Source organism: Gobius niger (assembly GCF_951799975.1).
Source record: "Gobius niger genome assembly, chromosome: 11".
Taxonomy (NCBI): Eukaryota; Metazoa; Chordata; class Actinopteri; order Gobiiformes; family Gobiidae; genus Gobius; species Gobius niger.
The window spans coordinates 22,792,174-22,814,664 of record NC_136862.1 but is presented as its reverse complement, the minus strand read 5'-3'; the positions used below and the strand labels follow the sequence as shown (position 1 = coordinate 22,814,664).

General features: G+C 40.7%; 3 protein-coding genes across 3 annotated transcripts; all 3 read right to left on the bottom strand.

The window, feature by feature from the left end:
• Window positions 1-4,391: 4,391 nt before the first annotated feature.
• fam89b (family with sequence similarity 89 member B) lies at window positions 4,392-6,185 on the bottom strand. Its single transcript, XM_079566089.1, has 2 exons — window positions 5,742-6,185; window positions 4,392-4,924 (listed from the first exon to the last, which is right to left on the bottom strand). The coding sequence occupies exons 1-2, from the start codon at window positions 5,994-5,996 to the stop codon at window positions 4,655-4,657; spliced, it is 525 nt and encodes a 174-aa protein (XP_079422215.1). The 5' UTR covers window positions 5,997-6,185; the 3' UTR covers window positions 4,392-4,654.
• A 566-nt stretch (window positions 6,186-6,751) lies between these two features.
• Window positions 6,752-9,904, bottom strand: znrd2 (zinc ribbon domain containing 2). The gene is made up of 4 exons (XM_079566068.1): window positions 9,823-9,904; window positions 9,304-9,455; window positions 8,815-8,899; window positions 6,752-7,836 (listed from the first exon to the last, which is right to left on the bottom strand). The coding sequence occupies exons 1-4, from the start codon at window positions 9,836-9,838 to the stop codon at window positions 7,412-7,414; spliced, it is 678 nt and encodes a 225-aa protein (XP_079422194.1). The 5' UTR covers window positions 9,839-9,904; the 3' UTR covers window positions 6,752-7,411.
• Window positions 9,905-11,156: 1,252 nt separating this feature from the next.
• Window positions 11,157-22,430, bottom strand: arr3a (arrestin 3a, retinal (X-arrestin); the record flags this gene model as incomplete). Its single annotated transcript, XM_079566815.1, has 16 exons — window positions 22,287-22,430; window positions 17,061-17,193; window positions 14,804-14,834; window positions 14,093-14,123; window positions 13,952-14,012; window positions 13,801-13,845; window positions 13,198-13,388; window positions 13,057-13,116; window positions 12,910-12,986; window positions 12,231-12,366; window positions 12,057-12,141; window positions 11,913-11,985; window positions 11,648-11,785; window positions 11,434-11,517; window positions 11,327-11,350; window positions 11,157-11,220 (listed from the first exon to the last, which is right to left on the bottom strand). Exons 3-16 carry the CDS (start codon window positions 14,809-14,811, stop codon window positions 11,157-11,159), a joined length of 1,077 nt encoding a protein of 358 aa, XP_079422941.1. The 5' UTR covers window positions 14,812-14,834; window positions 17,061-17,193; window positions 22,287-22,430.
• Between the last annotated feature and the right edge of the window lie 61 nt (window positions 22,431-22,491).

Here is a 22,491-nt window from a genome sequence, read left to right as displayed (position 1 = left end):
TCTTGGTGTTTTCCAAAAGCACTTCTTAGTAATTTTCTGAATCGGAGCCACGCCATGATTCAGAAAACTTGTGCAAAGACCAGTCCCAGTCCTTCGAGTTATGTGCTGTCCTGGATTTAGGAGGACAAAACAACAGCACGAGTTGTGAGCAATTGAATGGGTTTGCACTGATTACAGCCTCTGCATACTGTTCTTGTTACATGTTATTATCATATTACTATCAACAGAAAGGAAATGTAGACCTGTGGGGTTTTAAATTGAGTACTTTAACAAGTTTAGTCCAGGTTTACAGTATTGTCTGAATTGTAAACTGACTTTATGATCATGACCACACTTGTGTGGGGCAGAGGGATTTTCCTGGTTGAGAGGAGAGAGTATTTTTAGTCGTCGAGCGCTGGATGGGCAGGAGCAGCTGGGGGCTGGAGTCATGACTCAGAGGTGGTCTAGTTTCAATCTCTACGGGAAGATCTAGGCCACTCATGCTCCCTCCAACAACATGCAACATAATAGTAATTCAGTAGATGGCAGTGGGTTCTGTAAATACAGGGTTTAATCTTTAATTTTCCACATCAGAAGCCCTTTCTGTCATAACCAGCCACAGGGGAGTAACACCAAATTCTGGGCCCTGGGTACGAACTATCTCGGCCACCCCCACACATACATTCATTCATATTTTTTATGGCTTTACTGCTGTTTATTCACATTTCATATTCATCTTAGCAGTTTAGTGTGCAGTCTTGCTATCCAATACAGATTCATCCTGTATCCTTAGTTCATGGTTTGTTTATTTGTTGTGTACTCAAAGATTGACTTCAAATTTCATCTGAATTGGCTGCAGTTAAAGAAAATGAATAGCCTTAAAGGGGGGGTATTATGCAAAATCGACTTTTTCAAGCTTAATATCATGTTATTATGTCGTTTCCTCATTAAAAACATGCCTGAAGTGTTGCCTTGGCACATTCACGTATTTTTGAGTAATCTGTAAAAACTCTGATGGCGGCCATTTTAGGGATAGGTTTGCCTGAGTCCTCCTAGGAACGCCCCCACCTCCTGGAGACGCCTCCGAGCTTTCGTCACCAGCCGAGTAACCAACCACTGCTCCTCAGCAGAACCAACTCCCCACTGATGCCACAGACAGCGTGTGGAGGGGGCGTGTCGGAAAAAGGTCAGAGGTTCTTAAAGAGACAGAGACCTATTTCAAGACATTCGCTACAGCCATTTTGAGAGAGCAATTTTATACAAGGCAGTTATTCTAATTTACTGCATTTACAGACCAACAGAAGGTTTGGTCATCATTGTAGTGTGATAAAGGCTGGTGCTATGTCATTGAAAAAAGCATAATACCCCCTCTTTAATACTGTAGTGATGTAGATGTTTAAATTTAGTGGTGAATTATTCTACTTTCATTGGGCCAATTGAAATTGCTGGTTTTAGACAGACCATAATGATTATTTGCATACCACATTAAAACATATTTCATACTTGCAACTGTTCAACACTGTGCACACTTCACCCAATGTCAGTCCAGTCCAGTCACAGTTTACAGTATGTGGCAAAGTGGCCACGCCTATGGGCCACAGAGGCAACATATATAGGCCTATCATTCATTTGAATAAAATAGAATTTTAATATGTTCCCAGTGCAGCCCTCCTGTTTTGAAACAGCTAGCCCTGAAGTTTAGACCTCTGCAGTCTTCTCTGAAAAAGCTCTGACATGTTTAAATTGTGCAGAAATATATATATATATATATATATATATATATATATATGGTATATATATATATACCATGTATATATATATATATATTTCTGCACAATTTAAACATGTCAGAGCTTTTTCAGAGCTATATATATAATGACAAATCTAATCACAAATAATTGGCATAAACATTGCCTTTTTGGGGGAGAGTTTGCATTTATTAGGAATAAAACTATGAATAAGGATTTTGACATGTTGAATTGTGATACAAGTTAAAATTTAGCTTCCCTTTATGTCAAATGTCCAGTTATCACAGTTGAGAAAATAAATCAAAGCCTTTTCAGTTAGAGCTGCTTTCCTGATTGAGTATTGCACGAATTAATGGCCAATAACAATGACTGCTGACACTGATATACAGAGGTGGGTAGAGTAGCCAAAATATTTACTCAAGTAAGAGAAATGTTACTTTGACATAATTTTACTCAAGTACAGTGGCCCAAATATTAACTCAAGTAGAAGTAAAAGAGTACTTGGAGAAAATGTTACTTGAGTACCATGAGTAACTGAGCGAAAAAGTGATTTATTTTCAATGAAGGAATAAATTCTGTGAAACAAAACAATACTTCTAAAGAAAAGGTGCACGAGAATAATAAATCTATTTTCAGAGATCAAAATGAAGTGTTTGCCGCTTAAATATTTACTCACAGTGGACAAAGTACCAATTATTTTTACTCAAGTAAGAAACAAATACTTCATTACAATTTCACTCAAGTAGAAGTAAAAAGCACCATATGATAACATACTCTAAAAAGTAAATTTTCTTCAAAAAGTAGTACTACTACCCGCCTATAGGCGCCTATATATATATATATATATATATTATATATATATATATTGTTTACTTTATAACCTGAGCTCAAAGCCAGAGTTTTGATGTTCCCCAACTCTCTAACTCAGAGAGACAGACAAGGCCATTACTAACTATATCCACAGCATCTGAGTGGTAAAAATAGCACGTGGGACACGTCACTGTCCCAGACTCTCACTCCCCTATGGGACAAATGGTTTTACTCAGACGTCTTTGAACAGAGAAAAGGGAAAACTTCAAATGCAACAGACAGTGAAGGAGCCCAGTGTCTCAGTGGTGAATGTTTCCCCCTATTGGTCAGATTGGTAAACTTCACATATTTGGTTTCATGTTGTTAATATGGTGTGTGTGTGTGTGTGTGTGTGTGTGTGTGTGTGTGTGTGTGTGTGTGTGTGTGTGTGTGTGTGTGTGTGTGTGTGTGTGTGTGTGTGTGTGTGTGTGTGTGTGTGTGTGTGTGTGCGTATATATATATATATATATATATACATATATATATATATATATATGCATATGTATATGTATATTAAATCGCGCGATGTGGGTATGCTATAGTTCCTTTAACCTGAAGTTGTGAGCACCAGTACTTCCTGTTTGTTTTTATGCAGATTATTTCATATTTCACTATTTCAAGTTCTATAATGCATAAAAATCATGTTAGCCTTTAGCTTCAAAACAAACTCATTGACCTTTAAAAACATAAATGTCTCCTCCATTGAAATATTTACATCCTACAGCAACTCGTTGCCAGGCAGGGAGTGATCATCTATTAGGTCTTCACTGTCCACCACAGAATCTTTAGGAAATCTGATGATTCGAACCGGTCTAAACTAATCTTAATGGAAAATTAAAACAAACAGGAAGTACTGGCGCCCCCACAACTTCAGCTCAGAGGAACCAGCGTAGCCACATTGTGCAACAAGCCATAATATGTTTATTAAATGTATGTAGCCTACATACAGTATGAAGCTTTTACGCTACACCTACTCTGTCAGTTGCATATTATTAAGATTTGAATTTATAAAACGATAACGACAAACAAAAAGAACAAAGTTTCAATATTCAGTTCACATTTAAAAAACACAAACAGCAACATTTACAACAAAATGAGATTAAGCCTATGACTAGTCACATACTGTGATCAAACAATAAATAACAAAGGGTTGAGTTTCAGAGGAAAATAAAGCAATTTCACATGTTTCTTGGAGAGAACATCTTTTCAGAGACATCATAGAAAATGCTGCCAGCTGAATTTCATCTCAGGGGAACACCATAATGAACAAGTATCTGCAAGTTTTAAACGCAAATAAATCTGGTTTAACTTGTCGGAGCTTGAGTTGAAATTAGGCGTCACCTCTTCTGATGCAACGTTTATGAATTTAGAAAAGACAAAACAAGGTTTGGTCAGTGTGAGTTTTATCTGTGGTTGTATAGATTGAAATTGTTAAAACAATTGGATGGAAAAATATAGTTTTATAATAAGATGCTGCTGGGGGAACATGACGACATGACCCAAAATGTAGCTTTGAACAATAATTCAGCTCTTTGAATTACAAAGATAAATGATGACACTTAAACATTGAGCTTGTATGTTGATAATAGAAAATGTGCAATGCAAATGTTTATATAAAAAGAGGCAAAACAATTATTATTTTTATTGGAATAGATGTAACCATACGAGTTATTTTCCAGCGTTGCAGTGATAGACTCCTGTCAGCCAGGCCCAGGACCCCAAACAGGAAAAGATAAAGTATAATATATGAGGTACAAATATTTAGTTAATTCAATCTTTTATTCAATCTTTCAACATGACGCAAATAGGCTGGCTACATGTTGCAGGCATTGCATAAACTGGCATTGTGAATGGTTGGTCCCTGAAAAAAACAAAACACTGTCATTGTGTATTAAAATGTTTAAAAAATTAAAGCACAAGAGGAGTAGGCAAAAAATAAATAAAAATACAACGTAAAAAAAAAAGGGAAGCTTTTGTGCTTGCATAGTGTTTGACGAAAACGAGGCACTTATGAAGAGCTTTAGTATCAAACGAAGATATATACAAGAAATATATGATGCAGCTTTTCAGTTCAAAATTCATGGTATTTTGAAGGAGTCTTTGATCCACTGGTCCCGTGAGTTGTGGCTGGGTTTGGGCAGAGACAGGGGCGTGGTGGGTGCATGAGGGGGTTGTTGGGGTAACTCCTCTTCCTCATCTCCTCCCTCCTCTTCCTCCTCGTCTGAGTATCCGTTATCGGTGCTGAAGGAGCCCTCCTGGAGCAGAGAAGAGCCCTTGTACTCCTGGATGGACTCGTGGAGAGACCAGAGCTGACAGAGCAGAGACATGTCCAACTGACGCAGACCCACCTGGGGAAAAGACAAGAAAATGATCAAATAAATGCAAAATTGGGTGCACGTTAATAGTAGGGCTGAAAGAACTAATCGATTAATCGCCAACTAATCGATTATTGAAATAGTTGTCAACTATTTTACTAATCGATTAATCGTTTTCTAGTAAACACAGACTTAAAAAGAGCAAAAATTACATTTTTTTTTTTTTTTTTGATGAAAACCTACTTTGTTTTACAAGTTAGGGTCTTAAGTGTTTTGTACATTGAAAATTTAATAAATATCTGTCTGTGTCTCATCCAGTCATAAAGCAGAATTGGCACTAAGAGCCTGCAAAAACACTCACTTTAAGTTTACTCCATGAACATGTCCTCAAGTGATGCCACTATATAGCATTATGTGATTAAAAAAAATGGAAAAAATACCATTTTCATACACCATTCACAGCTAAGCGGTTAATCGATTAATCGTAAAAAATATTCGCTAGATTAATCGATTACCAAAATAATCGTTAGTTGCAGCCCTAGTAATAGAATACTTTTGTTCTGTATTATTGCACTATTGTTTTACTTATAAATAGGCTATATCTTTACCACTATGCAGATAGGGCAATCAAAGTTAACAGTTTTGACCAAATTAGGGTACAGCGTGACCCACTTCCAAAACTTCTCTGGTTAGAGCGTAGTAGACCAAGCCATTCATAAAAATAAAAGTAAAACTCGCCTACTATAAGGCTATGACAACTACAGTCCATAGATCACTGGACATAGACGGCCGCACAAGTCCAGTCAGATAATAAAAGTTGAGAATCAGGCGGTATAAAGTAAGTTTATACCATCTCTTTCCGGAGGAGAGCCAGCGCTGCGTCCAGTCCCCCTCCTCGCTTCCCCGGCGGCTGTCGCGCTGCCTCGCTGCCGCTGCGGGACATGTCGGCCTGGATGCGGGCCCTCTTGGCGTGTACTCTCTCCATGTCCCGCCACGACCCGCCGCTGGAGTTCAGGATCCCGCTGAGGCCTTTGGGCAGCGGTGGTAACCCCTCCAGCGAGAACACGCCGCCGCCGCCGCCAGCCCCCGGACAGTTTCCGTTCATCCCGAGCAGGAGCGGAGCGATACGGAGACGCAATAACGCTGTTACCGCATCTGTGACCAGCCCGCGAATACCCTACAGTTTATACAAAAGAGAAATGACTCCAAACCCCATCAGTATCTTGTTTATGTCAGCCTTTCCTGACTTTGTTTTGCTTCCTTTCCCGTTCTTTGTGTCTGCGACTTTCGTAGCTCCGCCTGACACTGAACGCACCACGCCCCTGTACAGTAAACAGTATGGAGCACGCACAAGCACAATACTGAACCGTTTCTGTAGATCCAGGCAGCTTTAAAACCCTATAAAGTGTTCAGACGTTTATTAAAACAGATGGTTCGATAACACTGAATGCATCATTAAAAACAAGATTATTACAGCCTCCGAAATAGCCCTCAATAATAGAACTTTTACATGCAAAGCTTTGTCATTCAGCAATACAAAACTCTAACTCGTCTCCTATTCAGCAGCATTGTCAGTGCCTTGTGTAAATATGTTCACAGGTAATTCCATCTGTTGCCTCTAATTTGCTAAACAAAGTTAATTTGGACAAACATCAAGAACTCTTATGCAAAGGAAACATGCATGCCCTTTATTTACAATGAAACTTAAAACTGTATGATGGGAAATCAGAAGAGCTGGGATAATATATGACTGCTTTTCAAAGGCACATGACTGTTTAATTGCTATATTGTAAGAAGCCCACAAGATAATTTAAAATTAAACAAAGTCAACAACAGTGTCCGCTTTGTGTAGCACTATTTTTACTAGAGCTCCTGTAAGGTCAAAATATACACTTTTTGGGACCATGTCAGGTGCAGTAAACATAAAAATCCAGTTTGGGGGAAGCTGATAAAAAAAGGACAGAAAACCTAATGTTGCAAGAAATAAATTGTGCCCTCTAAAAGTCAAGGAGCACAATTTAATTTATGAAACTTCACTTATCCTATGTCCCCATGTCATTTTACTCCAGTCACACTGTTAACAATTCAGCAACCTATTGTTTTTTTCTACGCCTAAAAGGAATTTATTCATGTTTTTCATTAGAAAAGACCTGAACACTTGCGATTACATTCAGAATCAGCGGTGACCTATTTATGAGAAGATACACAGTACAAGTACACAGGCATTTTATAGATAGCTATCAAATAATAACAATTTATTTTAATTCGTCAAGCCACATATATGATTGCTGTTCAATGCAGTATGGCGTTGTGAAAGTTTTGTTTTATTTTACAATAAATTGAGACCAGACTGCACTTCTGGCATTGATTTCAACTCATTCAGCCACAACTGCAAAACAATTCACATATTCAGCCATTCCCAATGGATCTAAACATGTCCACAAAGCAGTCAATATTGAATGACGGAGGCAGAACAGAAAGAGCGTTTTTTTGTGTGTGCGTGTTTGGTTTTCCGTCCAGTCACTGGCTGAGCTCTCGAAGCGTGCGGAGCGAGCTTGCACAGCTGGAGATGAGGCTGCACAGCTGGATACTGGTCTCCAGGGAGGCTGAGGTTTGCAGCTGGTTCGTGGCCCAGCGCAGTTTGGTGAGAACCGCCTCCTCCGCGTCCTGCAGCACGGGCTGGAGGGTTGTACTCTGAGGGACGACTGTGGGGCGCGTGGGGGCCAGCGGGGGAGCGGAAGGAGGGGGGGACAGAGTGGACACGGATGGGACGGGGGGCGGAGGTAAGAGAGCCCTCCCTCCGGCGGCAGCCCCCTCGCAGTGCTCAGGGCGTGGCTGGGGGACCGCAGGGACACCGTTGACTTCAGGAGCATGGGCCGGTGCGGGGGACTGGGACGCCAACTGCCGCTCTCTCACCTGGGACAGTGCTGCCTGGGCGTTCAGAGCTGATGGCAGAGAAAACGAGGGTAATATACGAGTAGATCAGGCAGTATGTTTGTCATTACTCTATTCCCAGGGTAAGTCTATCACTGAACGTCTCAAACAGGTTTTTCCTTGTATTTGCATGTGTTTTCAGTATCAGAGCTTCAGCTACATATACAATTCATTAAATAAGGTTTGAAAATTATCTGAACTGAACCCAACACACTGAACATTGTGAATACAAGTGGAGAGATGCGCGAGTCGGCTTTTTTCTGTTCCCGACACGAAGAAAAGTGTCTCAGTTTGCCGACCCGACCCGAACCCGCACACATTAAAAAACAGCGGCATGAGTCACGCAGCAGCTGGCTGTCACTCAAACGGGAGCGCGTTACATGAACGTGAGTTTACGGCGGAGCATTAGCGCTTGATGCTTTGTTTTGCTATTGCGCCGCTGAGGAGGCTTTGAAATCGCTTATGGATCAGGAAACGAGGAGCAGAAACTATCACGAGGCTTTACTTCTATCACGACAACTCTTTCTGACAAACTAAATGGAATTTGGACTAAAGTGGAGCAGCTTACCTGACGCTACAAGAAGTTGCTCTCCTCAGGTTAGTAAGATGCTGTGTCTTTGTTATTTTAGTTTTACCTTGCTTCATGTTGATGCATTGTTTTCCACACGTGTGCGTGTCGCATAATGTGCTTTGACATTGTGCCGCATTTGTAGCGTGATCAAGTCATACAGAAGTGATAGGCCAGGTGACATCTAAACAAAACATGCTAATGATACATTCACCCCATAAAACTAAACATTCAACGTAACACATTTATGGATAAGAATGCACTGTATGCTGTAAGCCAACAATGCTAGGACCCGACCCACCCGCACCCGAAGTTTGCCGAATTTTTTAGGTACCCGACCCAAACGAATTTGCAGGTTGACCGTGGGTGTCAGTTCGACCCGCGCATCACTAAAGTGTAATGCATTATACTACTTTCTCACCAGGATTATCCTTGTCAATGTCAGAGTCCAGCTCTTGACAAGAAACACAGTAGTTCTTCTGTTGCTTGTCTTGTAGAAGTATAGTCTGAAAATAGAATAGATGAATGTAAGTTGTATTGTATTGCTGTATGTAATAAAACATTCATACAGACAAAAGTGTGTTGCGCAGTGGAGAGACACTTCCAAATTATACTACACATTTTACCTCATTTTTGTAAACATAAAGTGATGATAAAGACTCAAAACGTGTGAGGAAAATACATCTTTGGCGAACACAGAGGACCTCAACTTTTCTACGTTTTCTCAAAACAAATAGAAGAAATGCACTTTTTTCACCAACATATCTGGGCTCAAATAAATCGCTGTAAAGTTCAATAAAGTCATTAATACACATTTCAGGGCCATCATAATTGTACCATCTCCAGCTGCACAAACTAATCTTCTGTCACATCGCACATTTACAATACAGGAGCTGTTTATGTCACTGACCCCGCAGATGTCGCAGCACTCGCCCAGCATCTTGTATCCTTTGAGCAGGTAGTCTCCCATCAGTTTGCTGATCTTATCCTGTCTCTCTCTGCGCGCTTGGATCACCTTCATCTCCGCTTCAGAGGGAGGCTCCCACTCAAAATCTTCTTCATCTGATCAAAAAAGAGCTCTGTTTATGTTTATTCCACACGAATAATTTAAATACTAAGGTACAAGGAATAACGAAATTGAATTGCCTGATACAGCAATACATGCAATACTTAATCCATTTACAACACCAGACCAGCTCTTACTGATAAAATAATGTTGTTATAGCTGTTTAGCGGCGAGTAACTCTGTTAGCATGCTAATGATGCTAATGTCTGCTCACGCTATCAATCAAATAATAAACATATTCCTGAACAAACAAGGTAAGTGAAGATCTTATTCTATTGACGTACACTGGGTGATTAATACGGCATTTTAATAAAGGCTACAGACCAGTCAGACATTGTTAATTATCAATAAAAATGTACAAACCTCCATTCAAAGCCATGTTGCTGCCGAGGCACGTTGTGCGCGATGACGTCAGAGCAGCCTCTTCTTCGTTTTGACAGAAGAGTTTCTTTCAACGATTCTGCCCTCTGCTGTTCATTACTGTAACTACAGGTATTGTGTACTGAACCTGAACCCTACGTGGGTCATTCTCATAGACTGTCATTCTGCGTACAAAACAGAACTTTGAGACCATTTTTCATTTCGTGTGGTTTGTCCCTGCAAGAGATATTAGCTAACATCTAAGACAAAAAAATAAATGTCATACCATCATGGAATTTTCAGCTGCCTCAATGATAATTTATAGGCTCTTCAAAATGTCTTGATGTCACGTGAACGCAACCTATGGACAAATTGGTCTAATTTTTGTAATTTCTACATTACTGTTACAATTCTGAAATAAATAAATAAATGGCAGACCCTTTTACTTTTTTTTTCTTTGAGATCATATCAATGAATCAATGAATCAATGAATCAATCAATCAATCAATCAATGAATCAATGAATCAATCAATCAATCAATCAATCAATCAGTCCATCCATCAATAAATCCTTTTTTCAGTTAATTATTCTTTCCTTTTCTTTCATCCTTATTTATCAATAAATCGATCGACTTTATCGATCAATAAAGTTTGTCTCAAATTACAATATAGACACAACTAATTACAGAGTAAACTTGTTTTATAGTATGTTTATTCACAGTGAGTTCCAAACATAAAGTTTCACATTTCACGAGATGGGAAGCAAAAATATTGAACACTGATAATTCTGTCCTAATCCAAGTACACTAGCGTGATGTGCATACACGGTATGGCTGAAGTACAGTCTATATATTGCTGATCAACAATACTTTACATCTAAATGAACAAAAAAGGTCCAGAGAGTAATGTTAAAACGTGCTTAAACTCTTAAAAATGCCCACACGCAAAAAAAAAAACTTAATTCTGTCTGCAATAACAAAAATCAATGTCTTTTTAAGCTTTTTAAGCTTAAGTCAAAGATCAATTTCTGTAATAAAGATTTTCTTCTTGTTCTTTCTTGACTCCAGGTTGTTCCGTTTTTGAATCTTCCTCCCCGTTTCCCTCGACTCTCATCCTAAAACAAACTCTCTGTAAAATAAGAAAGAAACATGTTTTACTCAGTTGTTTTATGTTGTGCTCATTTGGTCACATGAAGACCTTTTTTGAGAACACACCTGGACCAAAGACAGGTTTCTTTGAGTTTCTGATGCAGTGTTTATTCTGTTAAGCGAGAGAAAAAAGGAAAATACACATTTATTACATGTATTAAAATTTATGAAACTACATACAATATTTAGATTATGTGCAGTTACCTTCAGGCTTGGGGTGCATAAGCATCAATGGCAGCTCGAGCGTGACATCACTGCGACGAAAAAAACACAGTTTGTGTCAGACAAAGCTTCTCAAGTAGTAGTCGTAGTAGTAGTAGTAGGAGTAGTAATAGTTGTTGTTGTTGTTTTTGAACTCACCTGGAGGTAAGGCCTCCCAGCAGGCTGCACAAGAAAGAGAGAGAGAGAGATTTGAGTCGGTTCTAACTTCTCGTGACATTAAACGCGCTGTTGATCTCAATATTTACCCTCCTCCGGCCACCATCAGGTTAATCTTGATCTTATAGGAGACCAGGATTCCCATCACTTCCTTTTCAATGGTTGATTTCAGACTGTGGATCGAGTAGAATAATTGAAAAGAGATTTCAGATGCACAAAATACAGACTGGTCAAAATGCCTGACAAACTTTTACATGATTTCAAACGGTTTCCCTTGTGAATCAGTAGATCATTGTCTCTTACATTGTGGTGGAGGCGAGGTTGGTGTCCTCATCTTTCAGCCGGCCGTCCAGAGCCAGGCCTCTCTTCTCTTTGTTCTCGCTGAGAACCGGTGTGATGGACAGAGTGTTCTCGTAAGTGCCATTGGGGTCCACCGTCTCTCTGTGAGTCAAAAGCACGTGCACGTTCAAACACAAGGCTCACGAATCGCTTAATAAACGCTGCACATCGGTGGATCGGTGCCAGTTGTAGTATCTATACGCCACCAACCGAGAGTTGCAGTACTTACCCAAACTCTTGGCAGAAAACGGGCTTGGTGTATTTATCGGCACAGTAGAGCACGATGTCTGTGGTCTGTTCAACTGTGGGGGAGAGGTTGAGTTAGATTTACAAGAATGCAGCTGTATTTTAAAGCATGTTAAAAACCACTGACCGGAGATTTTGAACTTCTTCACAGTTTTGTTGCTCTCGTTCTTGATTTTGATTTTGATAGGGATGCCCTCGCCGTGGAAGTATAGCTGTGTTGGAGACAGAGTGTATGTAATAGAAGCTTTGGTGGAAGACAGCGGGAAAGGTATTGCACACATTGTTATGTTAAATGCCTTACATCTTTCTGTAGGGAGGCCTCAAGGTGCACAGGCTTGTCGGACATCATGAAGCTCTTGCAGATATCAGCCTTTGGCCCTTCACCGATCGCAGCTGGAGCGTACTGGATTTTACGGATGATGAGGCGAGCGGTGTCCCTGAGAGAGGAGAACGGTCACTCAAAACTATTCTCCAGAACTTACAGTTGTTTACTTTACTTTAACCCTTTAGTGTTACTCCCTACACCCTTTTTTTGTATTTTCTAAGCATTTTTTTTTAAAGACCTCTGAGTTACCTGCCTTAAACCAGTCCAAACCTGATCTAAACCAGCACAAACCAGTCCAGCCAGACCTGATCTAAACCTGGCCAATCAAAACCTCCTCCAAACCAGTAAAACAGCTCTAACACTGGTCTAAACCAGTCCAAACCTGGTCTAAACTGGTCCACACCAGGTCTAAACCAGTCTAAAACTGCTCTAAACCAGTCCAAAACTGCTCTAAACCGGTCCAAACTAGATCGGAACTAGCTAAAACCTGCTCTAAACCAGCATAAACCATTCGAAACTAGTCCAACCCCAACCTATACAAGTCCAAACTGGATATTTTGAGTATTACAATAGCGATAGGCAGAAACAACACATGATTGAATAAAGTGTGCTCTACCAAATGGTTGAGCAAACTATTAAAGGGTTAAATTCTTACTTCTTGTCAACCGTCTCATTAGGGTCATTTGCCTCCTTGGCGAGGAAGGTTTTGACCTCAAAGTCGACACCACACGCCTTTAGAGAATAGAAGGTAAGCATAAACACACAAAAAACAGGTCATTTTCACACGTTCAGCTGTTTTTACCTTCCCCTTGTCCTCGGGTCCAGGCTGCAGTGACACGGAGCAGGGCAGATTGTTGGGAATCTGGAGAAATCAAACAAATTCCAAATATGTTGAATAATTACAAAGCTTTAATGAATAAAATCTTAAACTCCTCTGCCGCACCTCAAAGGTGAATGCGTAGGCGTTCTCCCCGGCCTTGGTCAGGAGGGTATCGTGCATCGCTGTGTTCGTGGGTTTGTTGGTCTGGGGGTAGAGCTGGGTCTGAGTAAACCAGATGTCCTTCCTGAAGCACAGCCCCATCACATCCAGGTCGTCACTGCCGTAGCGAAAGGCACATGCCAGCTGACAGAAGACTGCGGGCACAGGCAGAGGAGGCATGACAATGTGCCACAGCTCAGGTCTAGCTACGATTACCTAACTTAGTTTAAGTTTTCACTAGACCAGTGATTCTCAAAACTTTACATCAAATACTTCCTTAGACAGTCTCTCTGGTTACCAACATATCTAAACCAGATCTCTTCCGGGACTAAACCACGACCTGAGCACCGTATTTTCCAGGCACCGTATTTTCCAGGGTGTGACTTATACTCAGGTGCGACTTATATATCTAAATATATAATCCCACAACGTGCTGCCGGGAGAGGCTTGTCAACAGTGCAGTGATGCCTCCATGCCCAGGTATTTGCTAAGGCTGGTGCGACTTAAACTCCGGAGCGACTTATACAGACGAATATGCAAACTGTTTCAGACCATTTAAACAGCTACCTTTTTTGTCTCCGAGCTCTGCGGGGTCGATCTTTACAACTCCATCTGCAAAACAACATAGTGTGAATTTGCTTTATAATACATAATGCTCAACTGGAGTTCATTCATTTGTGTTGATCGCCAGAAATGAGTTGCGGTACTTAGCGCTTACCAACTTGGTCCACTGATGTTGTGTGGTCCACGTAGTCTCGCTTTCCCAGGTAGAGGGTGAGCTGAGAGAAAATGAGACCACAATGAACAACTTCATATCAACTCGGCGAAATTGTGTTATTTATTGGTTAAAACAACTCACCCCTCCGCTCTTGCTGGTCTTCTTGAAAACCCTGAGGCAAACGACATCTTATTAATACAGTTTGTCTATACCACACGCACTAATAAACATGAAGATGGAGAGTTTTTGACAATAGCACTTGGCTGTGAACGTGTCCTGCCTAAGCTTTTAATGTTAACCAGATAAAAGAATGATTAATTTGAGGCTCTGAAGTTTAAGTCCACGCCTTTGCAGCAGAAGGCCATGTAATCCCTCATTGGACTTGATCCTGTTAGGAATAGCTAAGTGTGGAGCAGCTTATTCTTATCTCAGCCGGATTGAAGGGCGCATCCAGGTTATGGTTATGCGAGCAGTGTGAATTAAAGGTCTTAAATACCCGATGACGGACTGAGCTACTATTTTGGACCCACACCTTGAGTAATTTACACTCACACCAACTCTGATGGGCACAAACAGGATCTATAGGGGTATTTGCAAAACAGAAATTCACTTAGATAACAGCCTTAGATGGTGAGGTGGCAGAGCACTTTTAGTATCACTGCAATGTTTTACTAAAAGACAAATCATGACTGAGGCTGTGTTTGAAAAACTGGGTAACTGTCAGTGAGATGGATGAGCTCAGATAATTTGTGTTATACTGTGACCTCTTGTGATACTGCGTCACCGAATATTGTGATAATAATTTTGCACCACATTGTGCAGCCCTTGTGTAGAAGGTGGAAGTGAACTTACTTGGCCATGTTTGTGGGAGCACTTGAACTTTTCCTGAAGAAAACAGAATAAAAACAGGGGTTATACAATGGTCACCACATCTTACAATGTGATTGAAATGCCAATCCTCTTAGGAACCATTTGCATTTTGGACACTGTGGGTAATGCTTGGGGGTAATGCAGGTAAGCACACGGCACAGACTATTCTTAGCATAAATACACACGTATACAACGCAATAAAAATCCACATCTACAATTCAGAATCTTGTTTTGAGTAAGACTTCTCTTTTAGTTTTTGTTTTATAGTTTCTGTCCTGATTTATTTTAATTGTATGTTTTCTTATCCTGCTGCACTACATAAAAAACTACACAGATCAGTGGTGAAATCTTAATCAGACTGTAAATCCAAAGTGCAGTTCACTATAGCTTTGTAGTTTGAATCAAACCACTCTGGAGTGAAAAGCCGAGAAGTTTGTTAATTTACTTTACACAAGGCTGAGTGGCTAATAATACTGGTAACTGGGACTGGTAATGTTACGCTCCTGAAACATGTTTTAAAAACTGTCCATATTTCTCGTGATGCAGAGATGTCTCTCTTTAGTAATTGCTACAAAGGAAAACGCCACTAAAATCATGAACTTGAACAGTCAGTTTTTGTGTGCGCACACAGAGCGCTCTCAGAGATCAGGAGGTAGGTTTTGCAAACACATTAGTTTCTGTAAGTATTAAAGTATTAAAAAGGTCAATATAGTTATTTTGTCCTGTGATAGACAAAATGGCATAAAGTCTGTGATTTTAACTGTGCTTATGGCAGGCATTATTTTTCTTTACGGAGTCTCTCAGAGTACTCTATAGATGTATGAAGCAACCTGTACTTGCACAAACTGTTGCCTTGTGCAAAGAATCAGGATCAGTTCAATTTACCTTAAGTCATCAACGTTAGCAGCTAAAAATAAAGCAATCAGTGTTTCAGCACCACGGACAGCTCCGGCGGGGCGTATCCACTTTAATAAGGAGCCATCTGTGGTAAGGTCTGATGTAAGTAACACAACCTGCTTAGCTAACATCTAACATATATGATTGGGATTTTTTTGATAAACCATTTCAACAAAATGCTTTCCATTGAATTCAAGCAATTAATTAAGTACTTTTGTTTTAAATCTCAGCCAGATGAAGGACCTCAGTGGTTTTGCGATACACTGTATTATGATATATTTTTGCGATATGGATCATTTGACGATATGTTGTGCATCTCTGAAAATCCATTTACTATGAAGATTAGTCGACCTGTGATCTGACTTTAGGCTCCTATTGTGTCTGTTTGTCTATTGTAATATCTCTTAAGACCCTCAAGGTTTAAATGAACACAAAGAAATAGGATCAAAGCCGTTACTACGGTGGGAGTATTGGTGTTTTCTTCTTTCTTTTTAGCTCATCCGGGCTTAACGATAATAACGGCTTACACTCGTATTGCACTTTGCAAGCCTGTATTACCAAGTTTCTCATTGTGGTGGTACGCTATGGTTTTAGCTGCCTCTTGAGGTAGACTGAAGGAAAGAGGCTGCCAGTCTGTGTCATCAGCTCCTCCGACCACCACCACTCACTCACTCACTCACTCACTCACTCACTCACTCACTCACTCACTCACTCACTCACTCACTCACTCACTCACTCACTCACTCACTCACTCACTCACTCACTCACTCACTCACTCACTCACTCACTCACTCACTCTCTACATTCAGTCTGGCCGATTGTACATGTTTTTTAGAGGTAGGTAGTCATCCGGAGTACCCGGAGGAAACCTTCTCAAACACGGAAGAACCAGATCTAGCTGTGAAGCACGAGCGCTAACCGCTGTAACATTACGCTTATATTATGTTTCAGACTGTTGCTCCAAACAGATGCACTGCCTGATGCAAAACTTATAACAAAATGTCCTCAGACTTGGGACTGAGTTCAAATCCTGATAAATAATTGCAAACAAATAGTTCGATTTGAATTGAAATTTCAACATTGGCCATCTCAAATGTCGACTCGGGACTTTTAAAGGGGAGGGGAATGCCTAAGTTTTATTTTAATCTTGCCATACCCCTTATTAGTAAAAGGTTTATCACAGTAGTATAGTCAGAACAGGCTTCACATTTTGAACCACAGACAACAATAAACATAATATCAATGCATACCAAAAATACCAGTCTTGCAAATGCTAATATTATAGCAGTAATACATTCACATTTCATAGTCACATACAGGGTACACAGAGTAATTGGTCTCACCTGTGAAGGGATTTAGGAGTTCTGCAGTCAGTGTACAGGCAGCATCTGTTGATCTTCTCTTTTATAGACGGCGCCTTAACTTCTGGTTACTCCTGTCGCTCCCTTTAATAATCCTATTAAACCATCAGCTTGCTGCCTGCAATAGAGCACAAAGTGTTAAAAATAGCTCTTAAATCAGCAGACAGAGACATAGTCCCCTCTTGACCCTGGTCACATCAACCAAGTAATCCCTGTATACCGAGAAATAAGGCATTCCTTTAGTCGTAATGACGTGGTTGACTCACCTTTATGAAAGATACAAAATAAAAACGACAATATTTAATATGTAACAATAATACAAATGTATAGCTCACAGCTAACAAAAAGAGAAGACATCACGGTCTTTAAGACGCTCAAAGTCTCTTACAATTTTATTTTTTCCTCACACTGTTGGTAAGCTACTGTGGCCACAGCTGCCCTGGGGTAGACTGACAGAGGAAATCTACAGCTGAAGCCGAACTTCGGCCATCACTCATTCATCATAATCATGCATGAGTTGAAGAGGGGGGGTGAGTTTACCCTGAGGATAAAGGATTAAGATTATATAATTATTCCTGGACTAAAAGGGCAGACTGAAAATGTAAACAGGCCATTGTTCCTTCTTTTATCAGCAGCCTTTCACCTACCCTTAATTAGTAGAAAAGTTGTGTCTAAACTGAGGAGTTGGCACAGTGCCAGGATGTATTTCGGTTCATGGTGAGCTTTATTTGGTGATAGCGAGCACAGTCTAAACGCAGCACTTTCTGAGAAACTGCAGTCCGTCTAATCCAGTCCACATTAAGACCTCCCAGTCCACGTAAGCCAGGGGCGTGGAGTTACTATGCTCACGGTAAACTAATTTAAACCTGGAACGTGAAGCAGATTACAAAGGCGTCACTCAATGTTTACCTGCTGACCTTTATAAATCCTCCAATCCCAGGGCATCCCTGACGATCAGATTAAAGAAGAGAAACAAAAGCAGTAATGCCGTGACTGAGGGCTTGTCATTTACTACACACTTTTATGAAGACATAACATCATGTCTTTTGAGCTTCTTCTGTTGATCTTCATATTTTCATAAATGCAATGGCAGTGAAGTCGCCCACTGCTCCTGACAGGGTTCCCCAATGGCACTAAAGCTACAGGTGCAATACACAAGTACCTATACCAACTAATACATGCACAGAATGGTGACGACATTTCATTTCTACTTGACAACATTAATGACTTTCAAAAAGTTACTTTTTTGTTAACTAAGTCTTATTAAACACATGTCAGGCTTAATCTGTGCCCCTGATGTTGTACTGTGACCTGTGGGGCCAGCTGGACACAAACTGAAGGCCAATAGAGCCGTAACCAAAGTGAACTGAGGCCACACTGCTTAAGCATCCAGGTTATTTCAAAGCATCACTACCTTTAATCAGGATTTAAATACAGTCACGCTGAAGCAACAAGACAAACATTTCTAAGATCTAGATTAAAAGGCTGTGGTTGAAATATAGTTTTGTATATTTCAGTTTGCAGCAGATATAGGCTTGAACAATCAGTGTTGGGAAGAATACTTTGAAATTGTATGTAGTTACTGAATACTGGCTTTACAATGTATTTAGTAACATATTCTGTTACTTTGTCTAACTAGAGTAATTCTGAATACTTTTTGGAATACTTTCACCTTGATTGTCGTAATAATATAATTACAAGAATGAAGACTACGATTGTTGGAACACCTGTTATCAACTCACTTCAACCTGTTTTATGGGTGCCCAGACTTTTACTGTAGCCTTTAACCTTTCACGTTATTTTGAAAACGTAAAAGATATAAAATAAACTCTGATTTAAAAAGAAAAATGTAATGTGAATATAACTACACGCTTTTTTGGAAATAATTTGATCTTCTTCTTACTTCATTGCTTGCATAAATATATGCCATGAGGACCAAAGAGGACCATTTAGAAGCAAACATTTGAGTTTATAAACGCAGATTTACATTCATGACAAAACATGAGGACAGAGGTAAAGACGCGGCAGAACATGGGAACCGAGTGGCTTTAACCCTGTTCTCTTGTTTTGATATAAATTTGCAACTTTTTTCTTCACTTGGCCTATTTGAAATTTTCAACAAATTTGCCACTTCTTTTCTCGCAAGTTTTTATGCATAAACTCAAAAGTATTTCCCCTTTCCCATTTCTAAATAGGCCGAAAATTCCGGCATAGTAGTGCTTTGCTATATTTAGTTTGGTAAGCATTCTTATCATTAAAATAACCACAATAGTCTCGTTTATGTTCGCAAGTTTGGAAATCGGCCTATAAGGGGAGACACTACAGGCAAACTCATTTTTTTTCAGTTTTCAGGTTTTGCGCCAAATTGGTCTCTGAACATATAAGCTTTCACCCGGAAACAGAAAATATGCCTAATCTTCACATAACATGTTTAAATATTGCGCTGATTCAATGTTCCCCCATAGACTTATATGGGACAATGCAATTTCAACGGCCTTTTTCTCATAACACATTTTTCTGTCATTGTGGCGACACTATGTCCACGTCAGTCGGACCTAAAGACTTCAGATTTTCCAGCCTTGGACTGAACAATATTTGGAAGATTTTTTCAGAGGGATTTTTTATTATCTAATCCCTAGCCCCATTTATTGAGTTTTGAATGTCAAAAAATAAGGCGAAAATTACATTTTTACACATTTTTACACTAAAAAACAGCTTATTTTAAAACTAAACAAGAAATCCAAAATCCCCTCTGAAAACAATCCGTGTACCTTTCGATCATTAGTTATTCCGTTTCAAAATAAAATCAGAAAAACTAATTATGTGGTCGTTTTATTGTATTTCCATTTTCTAAATTAAATTGGAAAGGCAAAAAATTCTAAATAAAATATTGACCCATTTCTTTGCTATGCAGTGGAAACAAACTCTGCTAAAACAACTTCCGTTATTTTGTTCACTACTGCTTCGGTTTGATTTGCTACTGGAAATGATGAGTAACTTTTTCTCTGCCTCTCTCTCCCTCGCGCAAGAGGGAAACAAAAACAAACTTAAGCAAAAGAGGTCGAGCTTCAACGCGATCTCCGCTGTAACCGTTGTTTATTATGTCATTAGGACTTTTATTTCTCAAACTCGTTGCTGCTCACTTTGAGCTCCTCGTGGAGCTGCAGCTGCAGCAGCCGAGGTGACCGGGGCGGAGGAGGAGGAGGCAGTGTGCGGTGATGTCGCTTCGGAGGCGGCCAAGAGCGGAACTGAGCGAACAGGTGGAAGATGTGAGTGTCGGGGCTCGTGTAGCCACCTCACGCGCCTTTTTCTCTCCCATGGCCCGGGAGAGCTGGTGCCGGGAGCGTTCGGGAGCTCTCTCTCTCTGTTTCCCCAGAGCCGCGCTCTAAAACCCTTTCCCGTCGTGCATTCCCAAACTGTCCCTCTGCCACTCCTCTCTCCGTCCCCCCCACTTCAGTAGTGACTTTTGTTTTGCAAAGTAATCATGCACAACTAAAGTGACGAAGAGGAATAAAAATATATAGGGGCCAGGACCGCACGACTCGCAAAAAATATCAAACATGTTTGAAAACCTTGTGACCGCGCGATTTTCACTCGTACGTTTGTCGTGAGCAGCTGTTCGTGGCTCGTAGCCCCCTGTCCACTGCACGTCAGAGACGCACAGTCCCGTCGCCAGACGTCAGTCTCTCCACGGGGGACACATTTATTATTAAATACATATGAATATGGCTCGGTCAGTGCTGTGGCCGCGTCCACTTTTCAGTCTCTCTCAGCCTTCACTAAAGCTCCAGTGTCTGAGTGTAAAACGCACACTTGGAACGCGGGGACTTTTCGTCAGACTTCAGCGCTTTGTAGTAAAATACACACGAGCACCTGTCACTGCCTTTGCCTCTCACGAGCCGGGACGAGAAATGAGCGTAAAGAGGCGACATCGTGGACTCTCAGAGCGGAGGATGATCGTTAATACTTATATCATATCAGCTATATTTTATTTTGTGCCCAGACAACAAGGGAGCCGTGCGCAATTGCGCACGAGCGCAGCTTAGAGGGAACCGTGCCAGAGAAAGAGAGAGAGGGATGAAATGCCCCCGGTCCCCTCTCTCGGTGTCAGGGGAGGAAATAGTTACTTGTTGTGGAGTTCGGGCTGGTCTAATCAGGCAGAAAGCGCAAAAGTAACACTGCGCAAACGAGCGATACGTAGCCTATCTTTGCCCAATTTGTAGTGGCTTCTCGTGGTTATACGGCGTATACCTGTGTATCACGTAGACGACACCACATCTGTGTCTGGGGGGGCACAAGCATCTTGGGGGACGGGCACGGCCCCCTATGGCCCGCCCATAGCGAAGGGTATGGAGACGCACAGTGTCTGCCCAGCTTTTTAAGGTTGTTTTCCAAGCAGAATCTCCTCACGGATATTTCTGAGCAACCATTCCCTCCGTGGTAATATAAAGCATCTCTGATCTCTGCATGTGTTGCCCAATTTTTAAAAAGTATCTGCATAAAACTTTCCAAGCAAGTGTAGGAGCGGCTCCGAGCTGAGGTCTCTCCTCACTTCCGGTGTCGCAAACAATAATAAAACGAAATAATAGTAACGTCATAATTTTGGAGGGAATTAAAAACAACTAGAACCAAAACAAACACATTGACATTGACGTATTCAAGATTTCTTTTTCTAATTCAAGTTTAGAAAGGGAAAAAAACAAAAAAACAAATGGAAATGTTGTTTTTCTGATTTTATTTTGAAACGGAATAACTAATGATCGAAAGGTACACGGATTGAAAACGTCTTGGCAACTCATTTATCAATAAAATGAAACCATAAATTTGAACGTAGCTCTATCCATTATTCAGATTTCGTCGCCGAAAAGATATGAAAAGATAAAATAACAGAAAACTTGCAATGTATTTTTTTCTTACATTTATGCCAGTGATCGACAGCAAAAGTTTCAAATTGATATCTGTAAATATACATTTTTTCCCTATTCACCTGCAGTGTCTCGCCTTAAAGGGCTATTACCATGCATTAGGCTCCTTGCATACACCTCTACTGCCATCTTGTGGTTGAGTTTAATGACATTTACAATACAGTATTAGCAATAGCAACTGCATTTATTTTATGTACAAAGTGAATCTGTTGTTTTCGGTGCGAGACATGCGATGTTTCCTGTATATAGGCTAATCCTAATCATTTCAACTTTGTGTGAAACGCGCACAGCAGTTTTTCATGGCGCAGCGGTGCATGTTTGACGTCAGGTGGACAATAGCCCGTCCTGGTCCGCTGCACACCACAGAGACACGCGCTTTGGAGCTGCACGGCTCCCCTTTCGGTCCGCCCGGACACTGCAGTGAAGCCGAGGGTACACCGTGCACCTCTCCTCCTCCTCTGCTGCAGCTGCGGCGGCTGCGGCGGCT

Bases quoted from the DNA above. Each gene is read 5' to 3' on its own strand.
- znrd2 (XM_079566068.1), bottom strand. The intron at 8,900-9,303 runs GTCAGTGACATA...TTCTATTTTCAG, and splicing joins AGTGCTGCGACATCTGCGGG to ACTATACTTCTACAAGACAA. The intron at 7,837-8,814 runs GTGAGAAAGTAG...CTCTGCCATCAG, and splicing joins CATTGACAAGGATAATCCTG to CTCTGAACGCCCAGGCAGCA.
- fam89b (XM_079566089.1), bottom strand. From the start codon at position 5,996: ATGAACGGAAACTGTCCGGGGGCTGGCGGCGGCGGCGGCGTGTTCTCG. The intron at 4,925-5,741 runs GTATAAACTTAC...TCTTTTCCCCAG, and splicing joins CTCTCCTCCGGAAAGAGATG to GTGGGTCTGCGTCAGTTGGA.